Source organism: Schistocerca americana, chromosome X (assembly GCF_021461395.2).
Source record: "Schistocerca americana isolate TAMUIC-IGC-003095 chromosome X, iqSchAmer2.1, whole genome shotgun sequence".
NCBI classification, from domain to species: Eukaryota; Metazoa; Arthropoda; class Insecta; order Orthoptera; family Acrididae; genus Schistocerca; species Schistocerca americana.
In genome coordinates, this window is record NC_060130.1 from 143,624,443 (window position 1) to 143,650,614 (window position 26,172).

The 26,172-nt window shown below is 37.4% G+C and overlaps 1 protein-coding gene across 2 annotated transcripts in view; it reads left to right on the forward strand.

The window, feature by feature from the left end:
- The window catches only part of LOC124555703 (golgin-84-like), a 102,586-nt gene extending 86,387 nt beyond the window's left edge, over window positions 1-16,199 (forward strand). For both annotated transcript variants that reach the window (XM_047129707.1, XM_047129708.1), the window contains exons 10-11: window positions 15,298-15,458; window positions 15,559-16,199. In XM_047129707.1, coding sequence (XP_046985663.1) covers window positions 15,298-15,458; window positions 15,559-15,627 — 230 coding nt within the window. In that variant the 3' untranslated portion in view covers window positions 15,628-16,199. The remainder of the gene's footprint in view (window positions 1-15,297; window positions 15,459-15,558) is intronic.
- The last annotated feature ends 9,973 nt before the right edge of the window (window positions 16,200-26,172 follow it).

Sequence of the window (26,172 nt, forward strand, 5' to 3'; positions counted from 1 at the left end):
TGGAGAATGCCATTTTGTGTTGTACTGGATGACATGGGGAGTTGTTAATGACAACATCACTAGTGGTGGGTTTTCTGTAAATCTGGAAGGCATGTTTGCTGTTTACATTAGATATTCTAAGGTCTAGAAAATTGATTCCCTTATCTACTTGATGTTCTACAGTGAAGTAGTTGTTGTGCATGCTGCTGAGACGATTAACAAGTTTCTCTGTCTCCTTAGTTGTACCTTTGTACAAGATAATAGTATCATCCACATACCTTTAGCAGTATATTACTTTATTTTCAAGTGAGCAATCTGATCCGAAAAATTTATTTTCTAAGTGGTTAATGTAAGTATTCCTGCCAAACTACTGCCCATTGCAAGAACATCTTCTTGTTTATGAATTTTGTTATTAAAAATAAAATAATTGTGTGACAGGATTAGTTTTAGCAGTTCAGTGAGTTCATATATTTCAGTCTTGGATAACTTTTTGTGTTTTAATTGGTTGTTTTTAATTATCTGAATAGTGTCATGTATAGGAATGTTGGTGTAAAGGTCTACTATGTCCATTGAAGCAAATTTGGCACTTCCAGGTATTGTTAAGTCTTTGATATGTTCAATAAGTTCATAGCTATTCTTAATTGAAAAATTGTTTTCATAGGTATAAAAGTTACTGGGAATGTCTTTGTTTCTTGCTGATAAAGTGTGGTGGACTGTTTCTTGGGTTGGCTATGGGGCGTATAGGACTATTGTATTTATGATTCTTTGGCTGCAAACATAATTTTGGTGTCGATGGATTCATGACAAGGCATTTTAGAACATCAGAGTCAGATACAGGAAGTCAGAAGATTTCAGTAGTTCCTTAAGCTGGGTGTGGGGTCACTGTGTATTTCATGTATGATGTTATTATGGAAAAATTCTAGAGATTGTTAATATATTCAAATTCACACATAACAACAGCTGAGTTCCTCTTGTCAATTTGACTACCAGAGCTTTGTTTTCAGATAGTTTTCTATTAACATCCCTGAGCAGTTTGGAATCATAGTTACATGATTTTTTGTTTTGTAAGTTTTTGTGTATAATATTCTTAACTTGCAGCCCAATACTAATGTTTTCATTACTGTTTATTTTAGCTGAGCCACATGCCATTTTGGAGCAGTCAATTAATTCTTTGATATTATTGTCAGTGAGTATTGGTGGGATATTATGTTTGAGACCCTTCTCAAGTAATTCGGTTTCGTTTTTGTCAAGTTTGATAATGGTTGAATTAATCACCCTGCCATCAAATCTTTGTTCTGATGTGGTAGGAGATTCTAGTCTTTGTAGTTTGTTAGGATTGACAGCTAGTAATTTCTGATTATGCCTAGTTGACACAACTAGTTGTTCTTTGCACACTTGCTCATTAATGTTATCTAAAATACACACAAATTGCTTTGGAGTCAAGGAGTTGCTTAGAGCCTAGTGGAGTTTGAGCATTTGTTTAAGGGCATCTTTATGTCTGTGTAATGATTTGATTTCAGTTTTTAACCAATCAGTTTCACACTTTGACTTTGATGTTTTGGCTGACTTAGTGAGGCTCCTAACATTAAAATTAGTTTTGTTCGGTATTACTGTAGACAAAAGGCAGGTTTTGTTGAATTTGGTTGCTTGAATGGTCATCATCTTGATTTAACATGTTCTTAATGCATGACAGTTCGTAATACCTCACTAAGTAACATTAAGCAAATTTTATCCGTAGTAGAGAACTCTGTGACTGTTCCTTTATAGGGTGCAGAAAAATTTCCAGCACCAGTTACAATAAAAGATTATTTATTGTAAACACAAGCTTTAACTGTCAATTTCATAAATTTCATGTGTGCTTCTTAAATCTCAGTTCTCTGACAACAGTGTGACTCAAAACAGTTCCGTCATTTTCGTAATCTTTGACATGTTATGATTTTAGATTGTCTGTTCAGTTGATAATTAAGCCAGTAGACCAGGACACTCAGAAAACTCCTGCTGGATACTTGACCATATGTCAACAGGTGTGTGTGTGGGGGGGGGGGCGTAGGATTCTGATGTTTTGGTGACACGAGTGGCTGGCATTGTAAAAGCTTCACCCTCCATTGTTGGTAGTGAACTGGAGTGGAGCTCGCGACTACAGGTTATACATGTACTTGTCACACCAACGTCGAATAGCTTTTACGTGCTCATTATGCCTGTATTTCTCCCTGTGCTGTCTGCTGTGGTTGTTTTCTGCAACATGGGAACCCAGGATCCATTCACCTCGAGGCTTTGTTGTTTCTTGCTGAAGCTATTGCCATATTGGTAGATTTCTAAGGCCTCCCTGAACCTCTCTTCCGCAGCAAGAACTTCCATGTCAATAAATTTTTTTTAGTAGTCGGTCTCCCATGATTTATAAATGTGACAAGTTACACTTTCCACTGTGGTTCAGAGTCCACAGTAAACTACAGGTCACTTTGCGACTGGCTAGGTAAGTCAGTTCAGAGGTCACCGGAGTATCATTTGCAATAGGATCTCATCCAGTAAAGCACTGCTCTGTCTCCCATGGTGGGCGCTCTGTCACGACCGATTTCTCCTACTGCCTCAGCCTGCAAAAATCATCAAACAAACATCAACCAAACCTAAAACAGGCTATTTGTCAACAAGTGACCATGGAAGCTTTAACAACTTTTCTGACAAATAATCATCAGTTAATTACGTTTATTCCATAATCTGTAATGTTTAAATTGTTTAGCATTTTAATAAACAAAGTAACAGATGGGTCTGCAACAGTTTTCAGAGGGATCATGGAATGGATGAATACTCATTGTGAAATGCATCTTGTGAAAATACTTGATGACTCATCGAGTTTATGACTGAAAGTGGTTCAAAAAGTTAGACATTGAATTAGCATTCTCCATAATTCAAGCAGGCTTAGGTAAGCAACTCGAACATGTAGCCACCATTAATTTTTTTATTCAATCTTTCTATAACATGTGTATAATTTGCCCCCAAGTAGGGTCGGTGATGATGGTGAATAGTTTTCATCTAAGCTTGTTACCTGCAAACACAAGATAACTGTGTAATTGGATCCTCATCCCATAGCTCTAGCAGTCCTGTTACAGCTGAGAAGATAATGCGTATTAGTTTCTGTTGGCTGCATTCGTATCTTTTCATAGTTACAGACAGGGCTTCTGAATGTTGGTAGCAGGGGTTAGTTGAATTTGGCCACATCGTTAGTATAACAGCTAAAACCATCTGCTGTGGTTATATTTATTATACTGTAAAGTAAACAAAGCTGTGCACAACCTGAATGTTAGGTTGAACAGAGCAGTGCTTTACTGGATGAGATCCTATTGCAAATGATGCTCTGGCGACCTCTGAACTGACTTACCTAGCCAGTCGCAAAGTGACCTATAGTTTACTGTGGACTCTGAACCACAGTGGAAAGTGTAACGTGTCACATTTATAAATCATTAGTAGAGGTGAAAGAAGTGATAAGTGGCAGAAAATATCCAACGACCTACTGGGGATCGAATTCCAGGATTTTCACTTTATAGTCGGCACTTAGCCACTGTGTCACCAAGGCGTACTGCTGCACAAAGCTTTGATACATGAATAATTAAACAGTAAAGGGAGATGAAAATATAATTGTCATGGAGGATTTGAACACCATTGTAGGCGAAGGAATGGAAAAGAGTTGCGGGAGTAGCGGTAGTAGAAATGAGAGAGGAGAAAGACTAATTGAGTTTTACAATAAATTTCAGCATGGAGAGATGGGAAGATTACATCTTTATCAGACAGAGATTCTGAAATTAGATATTGGATTGTAAAGTATTTGCAGGAACAGATACAGTCTTACATTACAACTTAGTAATGATGAAATGTAGACTGAGGTTTAGAAGTATTGTCCAGAAGAATCAGTGTGGAAAGAAGGGAGATAAGCACTACCAAGAAATGAGGAAACATGTTTGAAGTTCTGTATGGTACAGATACTGTAATAGTGAATAGCACAGTAGGCAGTTCAGTTGAAGGGAATGCAATATCTAAAAAGGGCAATCACAGAAGTTGGGCAGGCAAACATAGATACAATGAAGGTAAGTGTGAAGAGATCTTGGGTAACAGAAGAAATAATGTAATTGATCGATAAAAGAAGGAAGCACAAAAAATGTCTAGGGAAAACAGGAACACATCAGTATAAGTAACTTCAGAGAATGAAATAAATAGGAAATAAATGCAGACAAGACCAAATGGCTCCAGGAAAAATTGTGAAAAAAAAATTAAAAGAAATGGTCCTTGAAAAGACTGAGTTAGCATATAGAAAAGTTAAAATAATATTATGTGAAATTAAAAGCAAAGGCATCAACATTAACAGTGCAAGAGAAATTCTGCTGTCAAAAGCAAAGGGAAGAGTAGTTAGGTGGAAAGAGTATATTGAATGATGGACCCTGCAGGGGTCAGGAACTGTCTGATGACGTGATAGGAGAAGAAATAGTAGTAAAATAGAAGATTCAGGGGATCCAGTGTTGGAATCAGATTTTGACAGAGCTTTGGAAGACTTGAGATCAAATAAGGCAGAAGGTGTAAATAACATTCCTTCAGAATTTCTAAAATTGTTGGAGGGAGTGGCAATCAAATGTCTTTTAAAGTTGGTTTATAAAATCTGTGATATTGGAGATACCCCATCAGACTTTTAGAAGAATAATATTCACAATCTCAAAGACAGCAAGAGCAGGTAATTGTGGATACTATCACATAATCAGTTTATCAGCTCATGCATCCAAGTTTCTGACAAGAATACTGTGCAGAAGAATGGAAAAGAAAATTGAGGAACTGTTTGATCGTGATAAGTTTGGTTTTAGGAAAGGTAAAGAAAGGTACAAGAGAGACAGATATGACAGTGAGCTGGATAATGGAAGCAAGGTTTAAAAAATATCAACACATACTCATATTATTTGTCAGTGTAGAAAAAGCATGTAACATTGTAAAATTGTGCAAGATGATCAATATTCTCAGAAAAATTAAGTGTTAACTATAGGGAGAGATGAGTAATGTAAAATGTGTACAAAAACCAAAAGGTAACAATAGGCGTGGAAGACAAAGAACAAAGTGCTCAGATTAAAAAGGGTGTAAGACAGGGATGCAGTCCTTTGCCCCTACTGTTTAATCTGAGCATCAAAAAAGCAATGATGGAAATGAAAAAACATTCATGAGTGTAATTAAAATTGAAGGTGAAACTATAGCAGTGTCATCTTATTATTGATAATTTTTCACCCTGAATGTAAATGTCAGTGATAAGATTTGCTGATGACATTCTTAATATCAGTGAAAGTGAAGAATTGTAGGATCTGTTGATTGGTATGGACAGTCGAATGAACACTCACTATGTATTGACATTGAAAGACAGAAGTAATCAGAAGTAGCAGGAATAAGATTAGCAGTAAACTTAAAATCAAAATTGGGGACCATGAGGTAGACAGAGTAGTAGTCTGCTATCAGCAAAATAATATATGACACAGAAAGCATGGAAGACACAATACGTAGACTACCATAGGCAAAGAGGGCATTTCTAGGCAAAAGGCGTCATCTAGTACCAAACATTGAACTGAATTTGAGAAGAAAGTTCATAGAAATTATGTTTAGAGCTATAACTACCTTGTATATAATGTTCATACATAACAAAGAATTCAACTTTGTGTGCGTACATTGTTGTAACTATACAATAGTTTTGACAATGTTTAAATTATATTAAATTTGCTGATAAATATTACTTATCCTGCTAAGTCATGTCAGTGTCTGGGTTGGCTTCTTTGCTCATATATAAACTTTTGGAATATTTGGTCCAGGTGTTTTTTGAAATAACGAGTTGCTGGAATATTATGTGACCTTTAAACACAGTCTTCGTGTGTTACTATGTTTTTGACATTCTTTTTACAACAGCACATCTTAAATATGCATTGTGCAACGTTCTTGAGCTAAACAAAGAGCTTCGTTGATCAGAGAATAACATGTGCCAAACTCAATAGCTCCTGAACCCACTCTCCTCTGAACCTTTCTAAAGCAACTCTACACAGTTCATGCCAAAATTCTCTATAAATATTACAAACCCAGTTTCCAGTACCTTCTAGAGCAGGCTGTAGGCCAAATAAGTACTAACTGAAATTCTTTTTCATATTTAATTTATCAAATGTTTCCTTGAAATCATTATTTATGCGAAGATTTATATGCCTCACTTAATGGTTTATAACAAAAGTTGCAGATTTTGACAGTACGAAAAATAGCAGCTTCCTGTTGTCGTATAAGATTTATTTTATAATCCGTAATAAAATTAGAAGAATTATAAATGGAGGTAGAAATTTTGTATGCATAAAATCTGAAGCATCACATTATTATTTTCACTGTAAACTAGTTTTCTGATCATTTAAGTTGACAATTGTGATTATTAATTTTTGTGGTTCAAGATCGATATTACGAAATGAATCTATAAGAATAATAAAAATATATTACATAAATGTAGACAACATTGTCTGTGGAGCGTAGTGATCTGGTACTAAATTTGATTAGAACAACAGTCAAGATCACAATAACATTTGCTTATTATGATCAGTTTCGGCTTCTGTTACATCCGTCCTCATATTTTTTGGCCTGGTATGGCAGGTGCTGATGGCTCCTCAATTTTTTCACGATACCACAATCTTACACAGTATACAATAATGGTATCACATGAAAAAACTGAGGTGCTGTCAGCACCAGTCATAGAGAGCCAAAAAATGTGAGGATGGCTTTAACATAAGCCAAATCCAGTCATAATAAGCAAATGTTATCGCGGTCTCGACTGTTGATTTAATCAAAAATATATTTCCAGAATAATAGTCCTTTGGCAGTCAGATGTGTTAAAAAATATCTTTAGATGTGTAATATTTAATGTAAGTATAAAATTTAACTCAAATCTAACCAAAATTTATACAGAATTGAACATTTCAATTGAAGTGCGAAAGCTACAAGGAATATATCTCACATGAAAATTAGTTGTTTTATAAAAACTTTTATCAAAAGTTGAGGGTTATGGAAGCCTTGATTTTGAAAGACCTTTTTCATAATTTTGTGTATATCTAGTAATTGGACAGTTATTATAGGAGAAAGTTTACAATGGCTTGCTGTGTCGTAAGTCTGTCTTAGCTCACTGGAGCACTGAAGTGGCTCCATAGAATCCTCAAAACCATAAAATTATTTGAATAGTCATACAACAAAGAAAATTTTCATGCGCATATAATGAGATCTTCATAAAATGTCTACATAGTGATATTTAATTATTTCAATTTCTTTTACTCAATCATACACTGGCAAATGGCACAAATATAGTTTCGTAGCACATGGAAATAACATTTTTAGTAGAATGCAAAAAAATAGCTGATTGTAAGACATAATTTGATCCTCAACTACACACTAGATACAAGGACTGCATGAAGAGAAATACAAGAAAAATTAATGTCCTGGAAAACATTTCCCTGACAATTACAGTAAAATACAATTGGATTGTACTAACGTGATTCTGGACCACTTTCCAAAACTGGATGAAGTGTTCTGGAACTGATGTTTAGCAAAAGACATTTTGAATAACTTTCTTATGATTTTACAGATAAGATTTCGTAACTACAAATACAGTCACCCAGCTAGGGATTGTACTACTTGCTTAGCACTGAAATCTATCAGTTGTATGTAACCATAGAGGTAAAAACTTTAAAATAGTAATCCACAGGACAACATACCATTGGATAAAGTAGTAAACATCAAAGAATTAAGATCATTAAGCTTTTTAAATTTCAAATAAATTTTTAGGTTTTGCTGTGGTGCCACAGTTGTAAAATATTGATGTAAAGCAGTAAGAACACATTTCATAAAAAAAATATTATACACAGTAATAATCCTCTAAAATCTCAAGGAATATTCTCATCAGGCAGTTGCCTTGGTCCAAATAATCTCACATTTTAGTAAAACAAGTCACATGTGGTTGGTATTTTCACCATAATAATTCACCAATTTATTTTACACTGTACAATCCCCCAAGCTGTACTTTCACAAAGTCAGATGGCATTGAAGATTTTCATATAGTTGGCAACAACATATTTAGCACTTCATATAAGCCATTTCATACCAAGGCTAACTCTTTCTCACACCAATGCTGTGTAATCATACAATTGTTAATTAAAATTCAGATATTACCAACAAATCACATCCAGCTCAAACTTCATAAACATCAAGAATATAACTATATACCAATGTTCATAATCATCATCATCTAAGTTGTGTGGTGTGTGTGTGTGTGTGTGTGTGTGTGTGTGTGTGTGTGTGTGTGTGTGTGTGTGTGTGGTCTATTCTTGCTAAAGGCCTTACTGGCCATCTTAGAATATTATACGGCATACCATCATAAACAAAAGCACAGTGCATTACCAAACAGAATACCAGTAAGTCCCTAACATTTCATTTCCATAACGTCTGCACAACTGCAGAATCATTACACATATTGTGGAATAAACCTCATCACAGTATCATAAACCTGAAACATCGAAGAATCCCTGTACTTCACAATACTATGAATCATCTCTCAAAAATTCAGTTCAACATGAACTTCGTTAGCTTTACAGAACATTTCACAAAACTTCTTCATAATATCATAAATATACCTGAAATAGAAAAATTGCTCTGAATTATAATTTCTACATTCCATTCATAATTGTACAACATTAGTTTTAAACCAAGAAATATATATTTTGCATCATAACTGATTTTTATGTACTTTGTATAACCATTAGCTTTGCATTTTTCTGAAAAACACCACTCTCTATTATATCTTTTTCTCACAAAAACACCACAGTAATGCCTGAAATGACAGAGTTAACAAAATCCTTCATTTTCATTTTTCTTTAGACAGTTTTCATTCACTAAAGCCCTAGATATTTTTGTATTACTAACACTGGATAGATATAGTAACATTATCTCAGTATGACATTTCTTTATGTAAAAATTTAAACTTTCTTTTCAAAATATATGCTAAGCTTCCCAACATGACAGTAATTTCAAATATATTTATTTTCAGTTAATTCCAAACAACAGAATACAAAGTAGTAGATTATGGCTTAAGTAATCCATGACAAAAAAAATTTCCCATATCTTATTTGGGCTCACATAAACAAATAAGATACATAAACAATGAAAAAATCCAGAAATACTAAGAATGTTTTACATATTGGAGGTTTCCTAACATAAACTGCAAATAAATCGTATTTTTCTGCTTTCCAGTTTCCCCAAATATATTTTTAATTCATCATATTTAATAATTGTGTATTATTAGACTGTTACAGAAAGCATCTGGTTTTTTGTACTGAGAAAGTAGAAGACAAATGCATAGTGTAATGTGATTATAAAAAGATGAACAGATGAGTGAGAGAAAAACATTTCATCATGGAAATCCAAATTTTTGAAGTAATATTCACAAACAAAAATAAATTATATAGTCTATGGTGGCATCGAGTAAAATGATACAAACATTATGTACAAATTTCCTTAGCATACAGACAGAATGGAGGTACAAAGTACACTTAAGATTATTTTATAAAAAAAATATTTTTCATCAGTAACAAAGTAAATGTATTGTTTTTAGTAAGGAATCTTTTTCCAACTACAACTCACATTTTTGTTTTTTAATTAGATTTTCCACATCCTCTAATTACCATCTCAGTGCATATTAGAATTTTTTTCCTATAATATTGGGTTTCTACTTTGATTCTATGTCATTCTATCTTAACATGGATGGTAATCATAATTTTTTATTTCAGTTACTAGTTTAGTTAAATCATTATTATTTCACATTGCTCTGTACTTTCATATTTGCAAATCTCAGCCTTTTTTTCCCCCCACTCTTGTCTGAGACTCTTTCTTGACAACTTTCTTCAGATACAAATACTTAGGCATAACTACTTACATGATTTCCTGAATGTAAATTACTACCATTCATGCCACTAAGTTCCTAATCCATTGCTTTATCATCATCATCATCATCATAATATTAATCTAAAGACCTAATGCATTTCCATTAATCATCACTTCTCACAAAATATTCTCTTCACTTCACAGCTCACCACTAAACATCATCAACAGCAATAACCCTACTGTATAGAAATAACATGATAGTAGCATAATATTCATTTCCTCCTTACCATGTTACCAATACTAAATCCAGCATAATTATCAATATCACACACCTCAGGATAAAGTCTTCACTTTTTACATAACAGTTGTTTTTTACAGTGACTGAAATACTTCACATTATATGTGAATTGACTGAAAATAGCTGGTACTTACGATAAAAATTTATAGTCATGTCTCTGCTTATCATATTACTTTCATTTAACTTACATTATCTCTCATGTATTAATTTTACTTTTACCATAGTATACAAGTAGAAATAAAAAATTATTTTATATAGTCCACTTGGCAGTGGCAGGAATAGTACTACTCAAAGAGAAGCAAACAGTTCTGGTGACTATGCACCTCCACCAGAAGAAAAGAAGTCCAATACTGTCAATATTTTAACAAAATTTTCAGAATAATGTCCTAAACATATTTATGATAATTACCATACACCTCCATGTAAAGTTGCAGTCTACAGCTTATTATTGAAGAAATATCCATGTATAAAAAGCACACTTAACATCAAAGCAACATTTGATTACCTGCAAAAAAAAAAAAAAAAAAGAAAGACGTAATGAACATTCATTTAGAGGAAACAAGGCAGTCAAAGAAATGGAGATAAAACAACCCATTCTGTCCTAATTTGAACTAACAAGGAATGAAGGAAATTTTGGGCAATTCAAAAAGCAAGAGAAATTGGGCGCACAAGTTTTAAATGCTGTGCAGCTTTCATAGTATGCCTCAATGAAGAATACAGAATTCTCTGTAGACACAGCTGTACTTTCATGACAGCCAGAGAACAAGAAGAAGACCAAAATATTCGCCAGTTTAGGGCCCAGTTTGTCAAAGAATTAAACCAGAAAACTGCAGGTTTCCAGATACAGTAATATTGCATTTGGAAAACTGATCCAAGTGGATTTGATGAATGTAACTCCATCTTCTGTCTGGAGTATCCAATTAAACAATGCCAACTGCCGTTATTTAGGTTTTATTTTTAGGCTACCAGTTTCGACGATCCACTACGTCATCTTCAGCCCTGCTTCAATTCAGGAACCTTCGTGTTACAAAATAAAGCAGCACTTTTAAATGGTCTCGTAACGATTATTACAGGCATGTGTGCTCTTTGGACAACTGTCAGCAGCTTTGACAGTTGTCCAAGGAGCACGCATTCCCATAATAATCATTCCGAGACCAATTAAAAGTGCTGTTGTATTTTGTAACAGGAAGGTTACTTGATTGAACCAGGGCTGAAGATGACGTAGTGTATCGTCGAAACTGGTAGCCTAAAAATACGACCTAAAAAATGGCGATTGGTATTGTTTTATTCCAAATGGATTTAGTTATGAACTGACTTCTGAAAATGGAGAAAAATCAACAATTGCCTTAGTCTGTTCTTCATTCAGTACAAGTCATGGCTATAAAATAGATGTTGGACAAATGATTCATTTGCAGGTGGAGACATGGAATAGATGACCATTCCACCAAAAACAACAAAATATGTACAGCCTCTGGATTTACATGTCTTATATATAAAACACACTGAGGCACAAAAGAAATTGGTATAGGTATGCTTATTCTGATATGGAGGTATATAGTTCAGGCAGAATACTGTGCTGTGGTCGGCAATACCTATGTAAGATTACAAGTGTCTGGCGCAGTTGTTAGATCGGTTACTGTAGCTACAATGGCAGGTTATCAAGATTTAAGTGAGTTTGAGCTTGGTATTATAGTCGGCGCATGAGCAATGGGGCACAGCATCTTCAAGATAGCGATGAAGTGGAGATTTTCCCGTACCACCATTTCACAAGAGTACTTTGAATATGAAGAATCCACTAAGACATCAAATCTCCGACTGCAGCCGGAAAAAATCACGCAAGAACAGGACCGACGACGACTGAAGAGAATCATTCAGCGTTGCAGAAGTAAAACCCTTCTGCAAATTGCTGCAGATTTCAATTCTGGACCATCAATGAAACATCATTGATATGGGCTTTCGGAGCCGAAGGCCCATTCGTGTACCCTTGATTACTGCATGACACAAAGCTTTATGCCTTGCCTGGGCCCATCAACACTGACGTTGGACTGTTGATGACTGGAAACATGTTGCGTGCTTGAACAAGTGTCGTTCCAAATTTTATTGAGTGGATGGACGTGTACGGGTATGGACACAACCTCTTGACTCCATGGACCCTGCATGTCAGCAGGGGATTGTTCAAGCTGTTGGAGGCTCTGTAATGGTGTGGGGCATGTGCAGTTGAAGTGATATGGGACCCCTGATACATCTAGATACGACTCTGACAGGTGACACATATGTAAACATCCTGTCTGATCACCTGAATTCATTCATGTCCATTGTGCATTCCAATGGACTTGGTCAATTCCAGCAGGACAATGCACCACCCCACATGTCTAGAATTGCTACAGAGTGGCTCCAAGAACACTCTTCTGAGTTTAAACACTTCTGCTGGTCACCAAACTCCCCAGACATGACCATTATTGAGCAATCCGGGACGCCTTGCAACATGCTGTTCAGAAGAGATCTCCACCCCCTTATACTCTTACGGATTTATGGGCAGCCCTGTAGGATTCACAGTGTCAATTATCTCCAGCACTACTTCAGACATTAGTAGAGTCCATGGCATGTCGTATTGCGGCACTTGCGCGTGCTTGCAGGGGCCCTACACAATAGTAGGTGAGTGTACCAGTTTCTTTGGCTCTTCGGTGTTTATGGAAGAAGGATAAAATACTCTATAAGGACTTTCTGCAGTGACTCTGACACTAAATTAGGAAACAGAATATTCATTATGAAATGCATTCTATTATTGATAACCAGCTGCCTGCTCAGTGTATCAGCCTATGCTTCAGAATTCCTGGTAAACAGCTGGCTACAATACTCCTGCACATGTTGCTGAACTCGAGAATGTGATTAAAGTAGCATTTGATTTTGCAGGCCAATTATATGATTCTGAGAATTGTCCAGATTGCTTTCACCAAATGTGCCTATCCTGATTTTGCATTTTGTTTCATGAATTTTCTCAAAGAACCTTATGTACATTTTTACAGTCAGACAATAGGCAATCTAAGAGTAACACAATTGAATGCTTTCATCATTCTAATCACCATTGTACGTAAAGCTTCTAAATACTATTCGAACACCAAATTCCTGTTTAAGCTTAGAGACTTCCCTTGTTAGTATCATTATTTCACAAATTTTTCTGCGAAATGAAAACACTGTTAATATTCTAGCTAATATTGTCTTTATTCCAGCTGACACCCCCACATACAATGCAACTCCCTTCCACTTAATGCTCCTATATAATGAAGAATTTAACTTTGCGTGCATACGTGGTTGTAATTATATAATAGTTCTGACAATGTTTAAATTAGTATGTAAGAGAAAGTATATTGTATTTATAGATAAATATTACTTACCTTGCTAAGTTGAGGTCTCATTGTCTAGGCAGCCTTATTTGCACCTATATAAACTTTCGGAATGTTTGGTCCAGGTTTTTTTTAAAATAACAAGTTGCTGGAACATTGTGTGGCTTTTAAACACAATCTTCATTTGCTGCTATGTTCTTGATGTGCTTTTTACAACAGCACTTCTTAAATATACATTGTGCTAAATTCTTGAGCTAAACAAAGAGTGAGTTGATCAGAGAGTAACATGTGCCAAACTCAATAGATGCTAAACCCACTTTCCTCTGAACCTTTTTAAAACAACTCTGCAGAGTTCATGACAAAATCATCTATAAGTATTACAAACAAAGTTTCCAGTACCTTCCTGAACAGGATGTAGTCCAAACAAGTATTAACGTGACTGTCTTAACTGAAGTTGCTTCTCACATTTAATTTATATAATTTTTTCTGGAAATAATTATTTACATGAAGATTCATGGGCCTAATGGTTAATAAAAGAAAGTTGTAAATTTTGACAATATGAAAGATAGCAGCTTCCTGTCATTGTATAAGTTTTATTTGATAATCAATAATAAAACTTAGAAAAATTACAAAAGGAGACAGAAATTTTACTTGCATAAAACCTGAAGCATAATAGTATTATTTTTACTGTAAACTGGTTCTTTGATCATTTAAGTTGACAATTGTGATTACTGCTTTTCATGGTTCAAGATAGATATTACAAAATCGATCGGTATGAATAATAAAAATATATTACCAGAAAATTAGTCTTCTGCCAATCAGATAGGTTCAAAAATATCTTCAGATGTGAGAGATATAATTTAAATATGAAAATTAACCAGAGTGTGGCCAAAATGTATATGGAATCAAACGTTTCAATTGATGTACGAAAGTTCCAAAGAGGCAAGATTCATTACAGAGCACAGCATTGTATGGAAGGTAATCATGATCTGTGGGAAAACCAGAAAAGAAGAGAATCAAAGTGGTTGATATTTAGTGCTTTAGAAGGTTACAGAAAATTAAGTGAACTGATAAGATCAGAAACGTGGTAGTTCTCTGCAGGATAATAACATATGGATAATACTAACAAGGAGAAGGGGCAGGACGATAGTACATGTGTTAAGACATCAGGAAAGAAAAGAGCATTTGAATAATTAAATAACTGCTGTGCCGTGCAGTTGGATGGTGGTGTGTTTATTTATTTAGTCAAATGGGTTTATACAGCTGTGGCTGCACCACTCTCCAAGTGATCATGGTGGGGAGGGAGGACCAGTCCTACAGAAAGGCTGTCAAGCTATAGGAAGAAACTCTGCCTATGCACATCACAGTACTAATCAATAAATAAAAAAAGAAAATGTGGTGGTAGGCTACTTTATTCATTAGTCACATGATGAAAAATAACACGTGTGCATTCGCAGAGAGAAGTAATCACATTATTCACAAATAAAATTTTTTGAGTTATCTATTTATTTATATAATTATCTAGATAGAAATTTATTCAAATACTGCCCATCTCTGCCTTATACTCTGCATTAAATGATTATTCCATCATATCTTATGTTCCATTTACTGTAAAATGACACCATTTTATGTACTTTTATTTTGTAACTAATCAAGATTCAGAAATAAAACAACTAAATAGCATCATAAACTTAAATTGCCATTTTTGTATGTGTTAACTCTGCTTCTATTTGGTGCATTAAGAAGGTGAATGTGTGTTTACAGCCAAGGCTCAAGTCCCCAGCCTTTTTGTAGAATCACCGTTTGACACGGGAGTGACACGCAGAGTAAAAAGGGCTTATACAACACTTGATGCTGTCAGTATTAGGACTGGTGTCTTTTTAAGGAGGTACCCATTGGCCCGAGTATTAGTATTTTCTTACATGGTAAGCAAATAACATCCAAATGTATGGAAAAGAATCTTTCAGTGTAGGTAGATGCTTGATCTTGTATTGTACTTACCATTTCTTTTCTTAATTTTTACAGATTCTTCTTCACATTTGGGTGATGGTTGTATTGTTCACATACACTCCTTCTGCTCAAGGAGGACAGTGAAACTAGAGAATCCACAGAAATTATCATAAAAATTGGTCCAACAGTACATATCCTGTTGTGATTAATCTCTAGTTCATATTTATTTATCTAGAAATGGAACACTTAGGAACTAGAGTGAAACCATCAGTAATTGCATTGTATTCCAGTTTGTTATTATCTGTGTATAGGTATTTCTATATTAGCCTAAGCTAATTATGTTAATATGAATGTAAATTTCTTAAAAATCGAGGAATAATATCAACAAGATGTGATGAGCAAAGTTTTTGATTACATCGAGATTAAGGTCATGGTGAAATACCATTTGCTGAGTGTTGAGCTATGAATACAGTCTATTACTGGTTGTAAATTTTATTTATATGCTAGGAGAGAACTGTGTATGCAGGGAGTACTTTTATACTGCTGATGTATCCATTTATTTTGCTTTATGTACTCTTTCCTGTGTTGCTAACTCTGTCATCAGTTTCAAATGTTATTTTTTTGGTGTTGCTAATCCTGTCATCAATTTCAAATGTGACTAAACTATGTCACTACAACTTTTGAATATGGAAATAAAGGTGTTCAAGGTCTCTTAACATTGAGTGTCTGCTACTTCTGTTACTGTGATTAAATCACAAATTTATAACCTTTAACAACAGTCTAATTTGGTATTGAATAGCAAGTAATGTGTCAGAATTGATACAGTGCTCAGAATCAATGTATACTGATACTGGATTTCCCATGTGATTTTATGCAGTAAAGAATAGCAATGTTAGTGTTGCTGTATGTTACTGTGATAAGTTTCTCAATACAAAAAGTTTACTAATACATAGTCCAGGTAATAGTCTCTCTATGTAGCACTGCTCACACAGGTATAGATGTTTGTCAGTTGACATTAAACTGGGCTTTATGCTAGAAACAGCATAGCTGTGTGTGTCACAAGTTGGGCGCAGAATGACAGTTGGAACTAGATACATGGGACATTCTATTTTGGAAATAATTAGGGAATTCATTACTCTGATATTCAGTGTCAAGAGTGTACCAAAAATACCAAATTTCAGGCATTACCTCTCACCCCGGACAATGCAGTGGCTGGTGGCTTTCACTTAAAAAACTGAGAGCAGCAGCGTTTGCGTAGACTTGTCAGTTTTTACAAACAAACAACACTGCATGAAATCAATGTGGGATGAATGACAACCGTATCCATTAGGCCAATGCAGTGAAATTTGGTGTTAATGGGCTATGGCAGCAGATGACCAGTGTAAGTGCCATTGCTATCAGCATGACATTGCCTGCAGCACCACTCCTGAGCTTTTGACCATATTGGTTGGACCCTAGACAACTGGAAAACCATGGTCTGTCCAGATGAGTCCCCGTGTCATCTGGTAAGAGCTGATGGTAGGTTTCGAGTGTGGCACGGACCCCACGAAGCCATGGACTCAAGTTGTTAATGAGGCACTCTGCAGCCTGATGGTGGCTCGGTAATGGTGTAGGCTGCTGACATGGAATGGACTGGGTCCTCTGGTCCAGCTAAACCTATCATTGACTGGAAGTCGTTATGTTCGGGTGCTTGGAGACCATTTGCAGCCAGTCATGTTCCCGAACAATGTTGGAATTTTTGTGGATGACAGTGCACCATGTCACTGGGCCACAATCTTTTGTGATTGGTTTGAAGTATTACGCACCTCCTTGAACTATAGCAAGGGCATTGTGTCATGCAGGGGTCTTGTAGATATTCCCAGAGAGGAAATGGGAGAGTATCACTGAGATGCTGAAAGAAATGCACTGGTCAAATCAGACTCATTTATTCTTACTTTCAGTAGCACAAAACTCCCAGAGCATGTCGAGGCACTTTACCTTCGCTAAAGTGTGCGACCTCATGTCCATAATCCAATGTGGTTTGGGCACACCACTTTAGGATGTAAGGGTGAAGCCACTGGTGGCAAACGGGGTAGGGCCATCCACAAAGGCGTCATTTGTTCATCTCCTTTGAAGTATGTGAACTGCTCTGGGGCTCATTCTGTCTGGAGTAGGAACTGTAGCATATGTCTTGAAGAATGGAAGATACCAGAGCTTAAAACTACCAAGTACATCTACATATGGGTCATTCCAAGTGAAGTGCCCTATGGCTCCCAGCCCAACCATCTTCAATTTTGATGAATTTTGTACAGTATGAACCAGAGGGCCCGACATGTACTTATGCAAAGTTTTAGGCTCACCTGTAACTTGGTTGAGGTGCTAGAGCCACTTTTGTGAAGACCACTTTCTCCGAGATCGAAAAGTCGCGAAGAAATCTTCAAGTTTGGAGTTCCACTGTTTCTATTGTAAAAGAACTAGGCTCTTGTTCCTGGGTGTAGTGGTACAACTTTTTGTGCTCTACACACAAATGATGGAAGTAGAGTTCAGAAGCAATGCATTTGGCATAATCTCAGTTCAAAGTGGGCAACAAATCATGTTGTGAGTAATTTGTCGCATACTTTAGCGAGGCATAAGTAGTGGAGAAAGTGCACTATGGGCCTGGTCTTTTGCCAAACTACTGTCTGTGTAGGTGTTTAGTGTATCACAAATTTGGGCCTGGCTTGTGTGTTTAATTACTGTGCTACCATTCTGTAAATTAGCTAAAAAACATGAATGTATCAAAATATACCCGTGTTCAAAGCCATGTGTCACAAAATGGGCACCTACCCACATTACATTCATTAATACCATTCAACAGAGCACATTTCATTCTGTTAGAAAAACTTATTTCCATTTTGGTGTCTCTTTGGGTAATGTGCAAAAATTGCACCTAAGCTATTGAAATTTTTTGTAATTCGAGAAAAATCCTTGCATTGGTCCATGGTGGCTGTGCCACTACCAATCTCAGTGACTGGTAGCCCCATTGCCAAGGGGCCCGATAGCCATGCACGGTCAGCCATGGGTAGGTTTCTTTACTGCAGGTTCCCAAGACTGAAGGTGGGAGTCTAGCAGGTTACCAAGCCTGAATGTGGGTATCCAACAGGTTCCCAAGCCTTGTCTGGGTCTCTTCGTGGTTCCCAAGCCATAATGCAGAATTTTTCAGTTAAATGCTTTAAATTTGTTGCTGATGTCCAAAACTATTGTTTCCAGCTAAAACTGTATTGCCACCCCATCATGGAAGCAGCTGGAACTGGTATGACTGCAATTATCCTTTGTTCTGGAATCCTGCATATGTCTCTTCTAGTTGGCCAGTGAAATGATTGAGCAGCTCCATGAGGATGCATGGAATTAATCAACGCATCTTTTTCTTCACATGAAAGTTCACAGATATTTCCTGTCCACCATTTTCCATCATAAATGCAAGCCACATACTGGCTAGGCTGTAGTTCAGTAATGGTAACATGTTTAGTAGCAACTTTAGCATATCGGTTAACATTTGCTATAAAGGACAATGTATGATTTGATACTCTATGAATCTGAAGTCGCTTTTCATCAATTACCACAAAATGGTGAGGGTCTCTTGTACCAGACACTGTACATCCATCCTCAAAATGTTTTTCTTGTTCAATTTTTGCATCTTCAATAATTTCTTTTTTAATATAGATAAATTCAATGCCATGCACATTTTTTTGGCATTATTCAAACAGATCAGTTGGTGTTAAGATTTTGTTGTCAATTTGGCACTGAAGGCTAGCTCTTGCTGCTAAATGCTTAACTGTGCCCCTAATTCCATCACATGGTGATTTCCCATGGCTTGTTCCAAAAAAATTCCATTCTGCAGTAATGCCAAAATCTGTTTTATGATAGCAGAGATTTAGGAAGCTCTTAAAATTTTTGTACTCTGTGGCAGAATCATCACTAAAATAATGAATATGCTTAATTTCTTTAAAAATGCACTCCAGGGATTTGATCCAGTTCGTTAAAAACACATGCACTGCAACTGTGTGATGTCGGAGGAAATCACTGATTATGCAGTACCTGACACTTTTTAGGTCTTCATTATCTTTGTAGTAAATGACAAATGGATGTATTGTAGCTTGGCTATTTTCCCTGTGGACTCCTTGAACTGCGCCTTGGACAATAAAGGAGTAATTTTCAGCGAAATCGAGCAATATAATCAGTTCTCCTGGTTCGAGACCTTTAGTGAACTGCAAATGCTTGCTCTGATGCTTTGCAATGTAGTGGTGAATAGAAAGGGCCAAAAGTTTTTTAACTAATAGTTCAATGAATTCTTCCACTGTAACTTTCTTGGTTCCAAGTGTATCTCCGTCAGTGTGAGTCCATTGTTTCAACTGAATTGTATCCTCAGGATCAGTATCTGCAAAAGTGCTTTCCAAGTATTCCTTTAGGGCTTTTGTTCCTGGATGTACTTTACAGTGATGAAGCATGCAATCCTTTGTTTCCAAATTCCAGACAGTTTTGCTCAGAAACATTTTGTAATATTCTTTTATGTAATCTTCTATGTGCCAACATTAGTTTCACATCTTAATGTATTGTGCAGACACAAACTGAATGTGAACCAGCTGTGCCTACAGTCACACACCACTTTGGCCTTAATACACGAAATTTGGAAAATCCAATTTCTGGTCCATTTTTACTGCGGTATGCAACAAACATTTCTTTTAGGTTGCTCAGCAATAAGTATTTTTGTTTTTGAATGTTTTCTCCATCAATCCAAACAGTAATACAGTCATTTTTTCCTGGACAAATCTGACTAAACTCTTCAGCATAAAAATGTTCTAGGACTCTTGCCTTCACAGCCTCAGAAATCTTTTTCCCACATTTACCTTTGGGCTGTGCCAATATTCCCTGCTCAGCTTTTAACTTTCTAGCCTTCCTTACCATTCTTTCTGAAACACAAAACTCTTATATAGTCTTTTTGATAGACCAGCTTTGGGGATCTAAGGTCAAAATTTGAATTTTCTCCTTATGATCTGATGTGTGTAATTTGTCTTTCAATTCTTGGATCAGCTGACTGTAATCTGAACAAGCCAAGCATTGCTTGCTTGTGGATCGTTGCTCCAGTTCACTGGAATCAAGTCCTCCCACTTCTACAATTTTCTTAATAATTGCACCTTCAACTTGATGTATTTTGTGGTTTGCATATCCTTTTGTATGCCTTGTACCAATTCATTGAAATTTTGATGCTGATATTCCAACAACTGTTAAGCTTATATACAAATTGTGAGCAACATTAGTCTCATCATTTTCATCTGACTGATATGTAACTTCTATTTGTGAATATTTCAGTGTATCAAATTCTTTTCTACTGGAAGGACAAATTTTTTTTGGCCTGGTTTAATATCACACACAGTTATCCATTGTAGCAGGTCAGCTGTTTCTGTGTTGACTGAGGGCAAACTCTTGCATGCAGTATGGTTTTTCTTACCAAATGGGTTGCAGCATGATCTTTGCAAAAATTCAAATCTTTGTAGTACTTTACAGTGTTTAGTCATTTTAAGGCACTGTATGTCATTAAATGGCATGGGGAATCAGTATTTCCAAAACTGCTAACATTAACTTGATCTTTTTTCCATTTCAGCAGCAACTAGATGTGGTTCAGGCACAAAAATCAAATTGTCGAGTCCTAAATAAAGAAAATAAATAAAATTAATAAGCACTCAGCTTCACAAAAACTATGTAGCAGTCTTTAGTATAGTTAAATGGTTAAATTTAGCAATGAACCTGTCACAAACAGGTTTCAAATCACGAAATAAACAGCAAAATGAATATTTAAACACTGCAGACATAATCAACAAAATTTCAAATTTAAGGCACAATTTTTGCATCTTACCCAAAGAGACACAAAATGAAAATAAGTTTTTCTAATAGAATGAAATGTGCTCTGTTGAATAGTGTTAATGAATGTAATGTGGTAGGCGTCCATTTTGAGACACATGACTTTGAACACAGGTATATTTTGATACATTCATGTTTTTTAGCAAATTTACAGAATGGTAGCACAGTAATTAAACCCACAAGCCAGGCCCAAATTTGTGGTGTACTAAACACCCAGACAGACAGTAGTTTGGCAGAACACCAGGTCTATAGCGCACTTTCTCCACTACTTATGCCTCGTAAAGTATGGGACAAATTTCTTGTGACATGATTTGTTGCTCACTTTGAACTGAGATTATGCCAAATGCATTGCTTTCTGAACTCTACTTCCATCATTTGTGTGCAGAAGACAAAATGTTGTACCACTATACCCAGAAGCAAGAGTCTAGCTTTTTTACATTAGAAACACTGGAATGCCAAACTTGAAGATTTCTTTGCGACTTTTCGGTCTCGGTAAAAGAGGTCTTCACAAAAGTGGTTCTAGCACCTCAACCAAGTTACAGGTAAGTCTGAAACTTTGCATTAGTTCATGTAGGGCCCTCAGGTACATACTGTACAAATTTCATCAAAATTGAAGATGGTTGAGCTGGGAGCGTCTTCTTAACTGGGGCACTTGACATGGAATGACCCATATACATCTACATCTACACTCTGCAAACCACTGTGAAGTGCATGGCAGAGGGTACATCCCATTGTACTAGTTATTAGGGTTTCTTACTGTTCAGTTCACATATGGAATGCAGGATGAATGATCGTCTAAATGCCTCTGTGTGTGCCGTAATTATGCTAATCTTATCCTCGCGATCTCTATGTGAGCCATACATAAAGTGTTGTAGTATATTTCTAGAGTTATCATTTAAAGCTGGTTCTTGAAATTTTGTTAATAGACTTCCTCGGGATAGTTTTTGTGTATCTTCAAAAGTCTGCCAGTTCAGTTCTTTCATCATTTCAGGGACATTCTCCCATGGGTCACACAAACCTGTGACTATTCCTGCTGCCCTTCGCTGTATGTGTTAAATACCCATTGTTAGTCCTACTTGTTATGGGTCCCACACACTTCAGCAATATTCTAGAACTGGTCACATGAGTGATTCGTAAACCATCTCCTTTCTCGACTGACTGCACTTCCCCAGTATTCTACCAATAAACCGAACTCTAGCACCTGCTTTACCCACAACTGAGCCTATGTAATGATTCCATTTCATATACCTACAAAGTGTTACAGCAGGTATTTGTATGAGTTGGCCGATCCAGCAGCGACTCATTATATTATAGCCATAAGATATGGTTTTTCATATTTAGAAGTGCACAATTTTACATTTTTGAACATTTGAAGCAGGTTGCCAGTCCTTGCACCACATTGAAATCTTATCAAGATCTGACTGAATATTTATGCAGCTTCTTTCAGACAATACTTCATCACAGATAACTGCATCATCTGCAAAAGACTTCCCTGGGCACATCCAAAGTTACTTCTACATCTGTTGATAACTCTCCATCCAAGATAACATGCTGCAGCCTTTCTACCAAACAGTCGTCAATCTAGTCACAGATTCCTCCTACATTCGCTACTTCCTTTGCTTCAGCTCTTAAAAAGCCTGTTCAGAAAGCTGATGCCGCTATACAGAGGTTGCTAATGTCTGCACTAGTACCTGCATTTATCAATGCACTTGGGCTGCTGCAGTTATTTTGAAACCCGTACATCCCCCCAGAACATCAGGAAAGGCCATGGTTGCCGATGTTGTGGAGTTTCCTGCCTCTCCAAAAGTTCAGTTTGGTCCACTGTCCAGTTCTGCCACTACCACTACCACTTCTGTGGTTGTAGCTCTGAAACTGCACCAAGCCAAAAGAAACAAAGCTGAATGTCAACTACTGACAGAGACAAGAAATAAACAGATGATGTTGACATCACTCTCTCTTAAATCTCCCATTATTCATCTTCAGATCCAATGGACATTGATATTGGCCTGGGGCATTCATTTCTCCCCAAGACTGAGCCTCTACCCATTGTGAGCTCCCCTCCACCCCGGAAAGACAGGGTATAAGTGCTACCCCAACGATAAATGGCTCCCACACATCTGTAGAGCATTAATGGTTTCAGGATGCGTAGTGCTAAAGTATCAACTGAACAACGACCAGTGCAGCGTCACAAAATGGTATCAAGAAGGTGCTGATCCACACGCAAATGGAAAGAGTGGGCAGCACCACACCTACAGGAGGACAGAGTTCAGAGCTCCCTGTCAATGCTGACTTAGCCAGCTGCCCATCACTGGTCAGGTCCAGATCGGTCACAGACTTTGAGAGTATCAGTACTTAGTAATAGAAATACGATACTCAGCCTGCTTTCTGCGAGTAGTAACAATGTGTCAATTGCATATAGGAGTCACAATAAGCACATCAAGCCACATCATAATGATGTTAAGTTATGTTTCTTTCCTTTTTTAAAATAAAGTGTTCCGTTAATCAGCAAGTGTTTCATATGATCATTTTGGATTCCTGGCACCAGCCATCACAAGTTCTCTCCTTCCTTGTTTGTGTCAGTGCTGATTCCCACAGTAGCCTACACAACACAGGACACATGTGAAGGAACTGAAACTGCTAGCACAGGAACGCCTCCTGTGCTTGTGTTTGCAGGAAACACATTTTAAAGCATCTGATATCCCTGTGCTACAGGGCTGTAGCCTCCAACACAAGGATGATCTGACTGGAGAAAGGGCCAAAGGCAGCGTTGCTGTGTCTGTCGGTAACACACACCACTCCTCCCTTGTGTGTGTCAGAGGATCACTGTTTGCCCACTGTACTTACCTCCACAAGAGAGGCTCTCACAGATCTTATACAATAACTCCCCTGACCATTTCTCCTACGTGTAGACTTCAATGCCCATCATGTATTGTGAGTCTTGACTTTAACTTGCCTTCGGGACCAGGGTTTGGGAGCCTCGTGACGTCTCACAGGCTGTGCATCTTCAACACAGGCACTCCCACTCGTTACTGTGCTGCTACTGGGTCATCCTCAGCCATCAACTTCTCTTTCTGCTCTCCAGCTCTCATGGATTCTGTTCAGTGAGAAGTCACTGACGATCTTCATTCCATAGACTACTCTGCACTCTGGATTCACCTACTCGATGGAGCTCTTCCTGAACAGACACAGCCACGACGAATTGTCAGCAGAGCTAAATAGATGCTGTTCAGCTAACTGGCTGTGTTTGAATGCTGCAACAGCATCCAAGAGTGGGTGGGCCACATCATGCGAGTGCTCCACCGTGCCGTTCACTTCTCCATCCTGAAGTCCTCTCATCATCCTCGGAGACAACCTATCTATAGGTGGACTGGCGAATGCCATTTAGTACTCTGGGTCAGACGTGTGGCTCTGAGACAGTTTAAGTGCCACCCGATGGTGGAAAACCTTGCATCATTTCACTTAGCAAAGGATGAGACTCGCCATATCACTGAGGAGAGCAAGAAAAGGTCATGGCAAGCGTTCCTGGACTCTGTCAACAGTTCCACTTGTTCTGATACAGTATGGGAAGCCATTAGCAGGATTTCTGGTAAAGGCAGTCAGTTACTTGTAATGGGGTTGTCGAAACAGGGGTGTCACCAAACGAGACCTGAAGACATCGCGCAGACAATGGCAGAGCATTTTGCAATGACTAGTGCCACTGCCAGCCAAGATCTAGGGTTCCAGCATTACCGTGCTACCACATAAATGGGTGAGTGGAACTTCAGCTCCAACTATTTGGAGTTCTACAACTGCCCTCCTTGTGGGAGCAGTATTCAGCATGTCTCCTGCTCTCAATACTGCACCCACTCATGACCACGTGTGATACAGCATGCTGCGTAACTTGAAATTAGCATTAAAGGAAGTCGTCTTACAATGTTTTAATTCTGAGTGGCAGACAGGCCACTTACCCAACCTGTGGAGGGAGACAATTTTGATACATCTCCCCAAACCAGGAAAAGACCGAACGTGTCCCAGTAGCTACTGGAGCATTGCCCTAACAAGCTGTGTAGGAAATACTGATGTACCTTCACCCATGATGCGCGCCATTTCAGAGGTCACGCATCCGTACAGTTAACAGGCCCGCTTACATGGGCCACCTGGGTCGGCCCCCTGGCGTGCTCTGGTGAGTCACCAAAGAAACAGCGTTATTGAAGTGATCGCAAATGGGTGCTCTGCCTATTCTTTACCCTGTGCTACTATTGACCAGTCAGTGTGTTCAGTGTTACGCACAACCTGTACTACAGTGTATCGTATGTGTTGCTCTATACCTATTGTTCCATAAATCATGTTTGTTCTTGCTATAGAAAACTCGGTAATGAGTGAGTGTTGGGATTTCTCCGTGTGTTAGTGTCAGTGCTAAATCACCCGACAAACATCTTGAGGGAAGTAATACTCATTGCTCAGCAGCAAGATTTCACGGAACAACAGCAGGCCCTCATGACTGCTCTCAATCGGGTGGCATCTGCATGTTCGCAGCAGGTTACTCTCCTGTCAGTGCAACCGTCACCCTCTCCAGCATATGACGAACTGGATGAAGATTGGGACTCGTAAGAGATACAGTTACCTCAACATTTCCAGGTTTTTCACGTGGGTGTGTAGCATAGCACTTTTTTTTTCTTTCCTGGCTTTCACCGCACATTTATCAGGTGTTGTGCCAACTTGTACCTTTGCAAGAACCTGCCAGTTTATCATTTGATGAAATGTGCAAGCTTCTCCCAACCTATTTCTGTGACAGAACGCATGTCACTGCAACACATGTAGAATTTTACCATT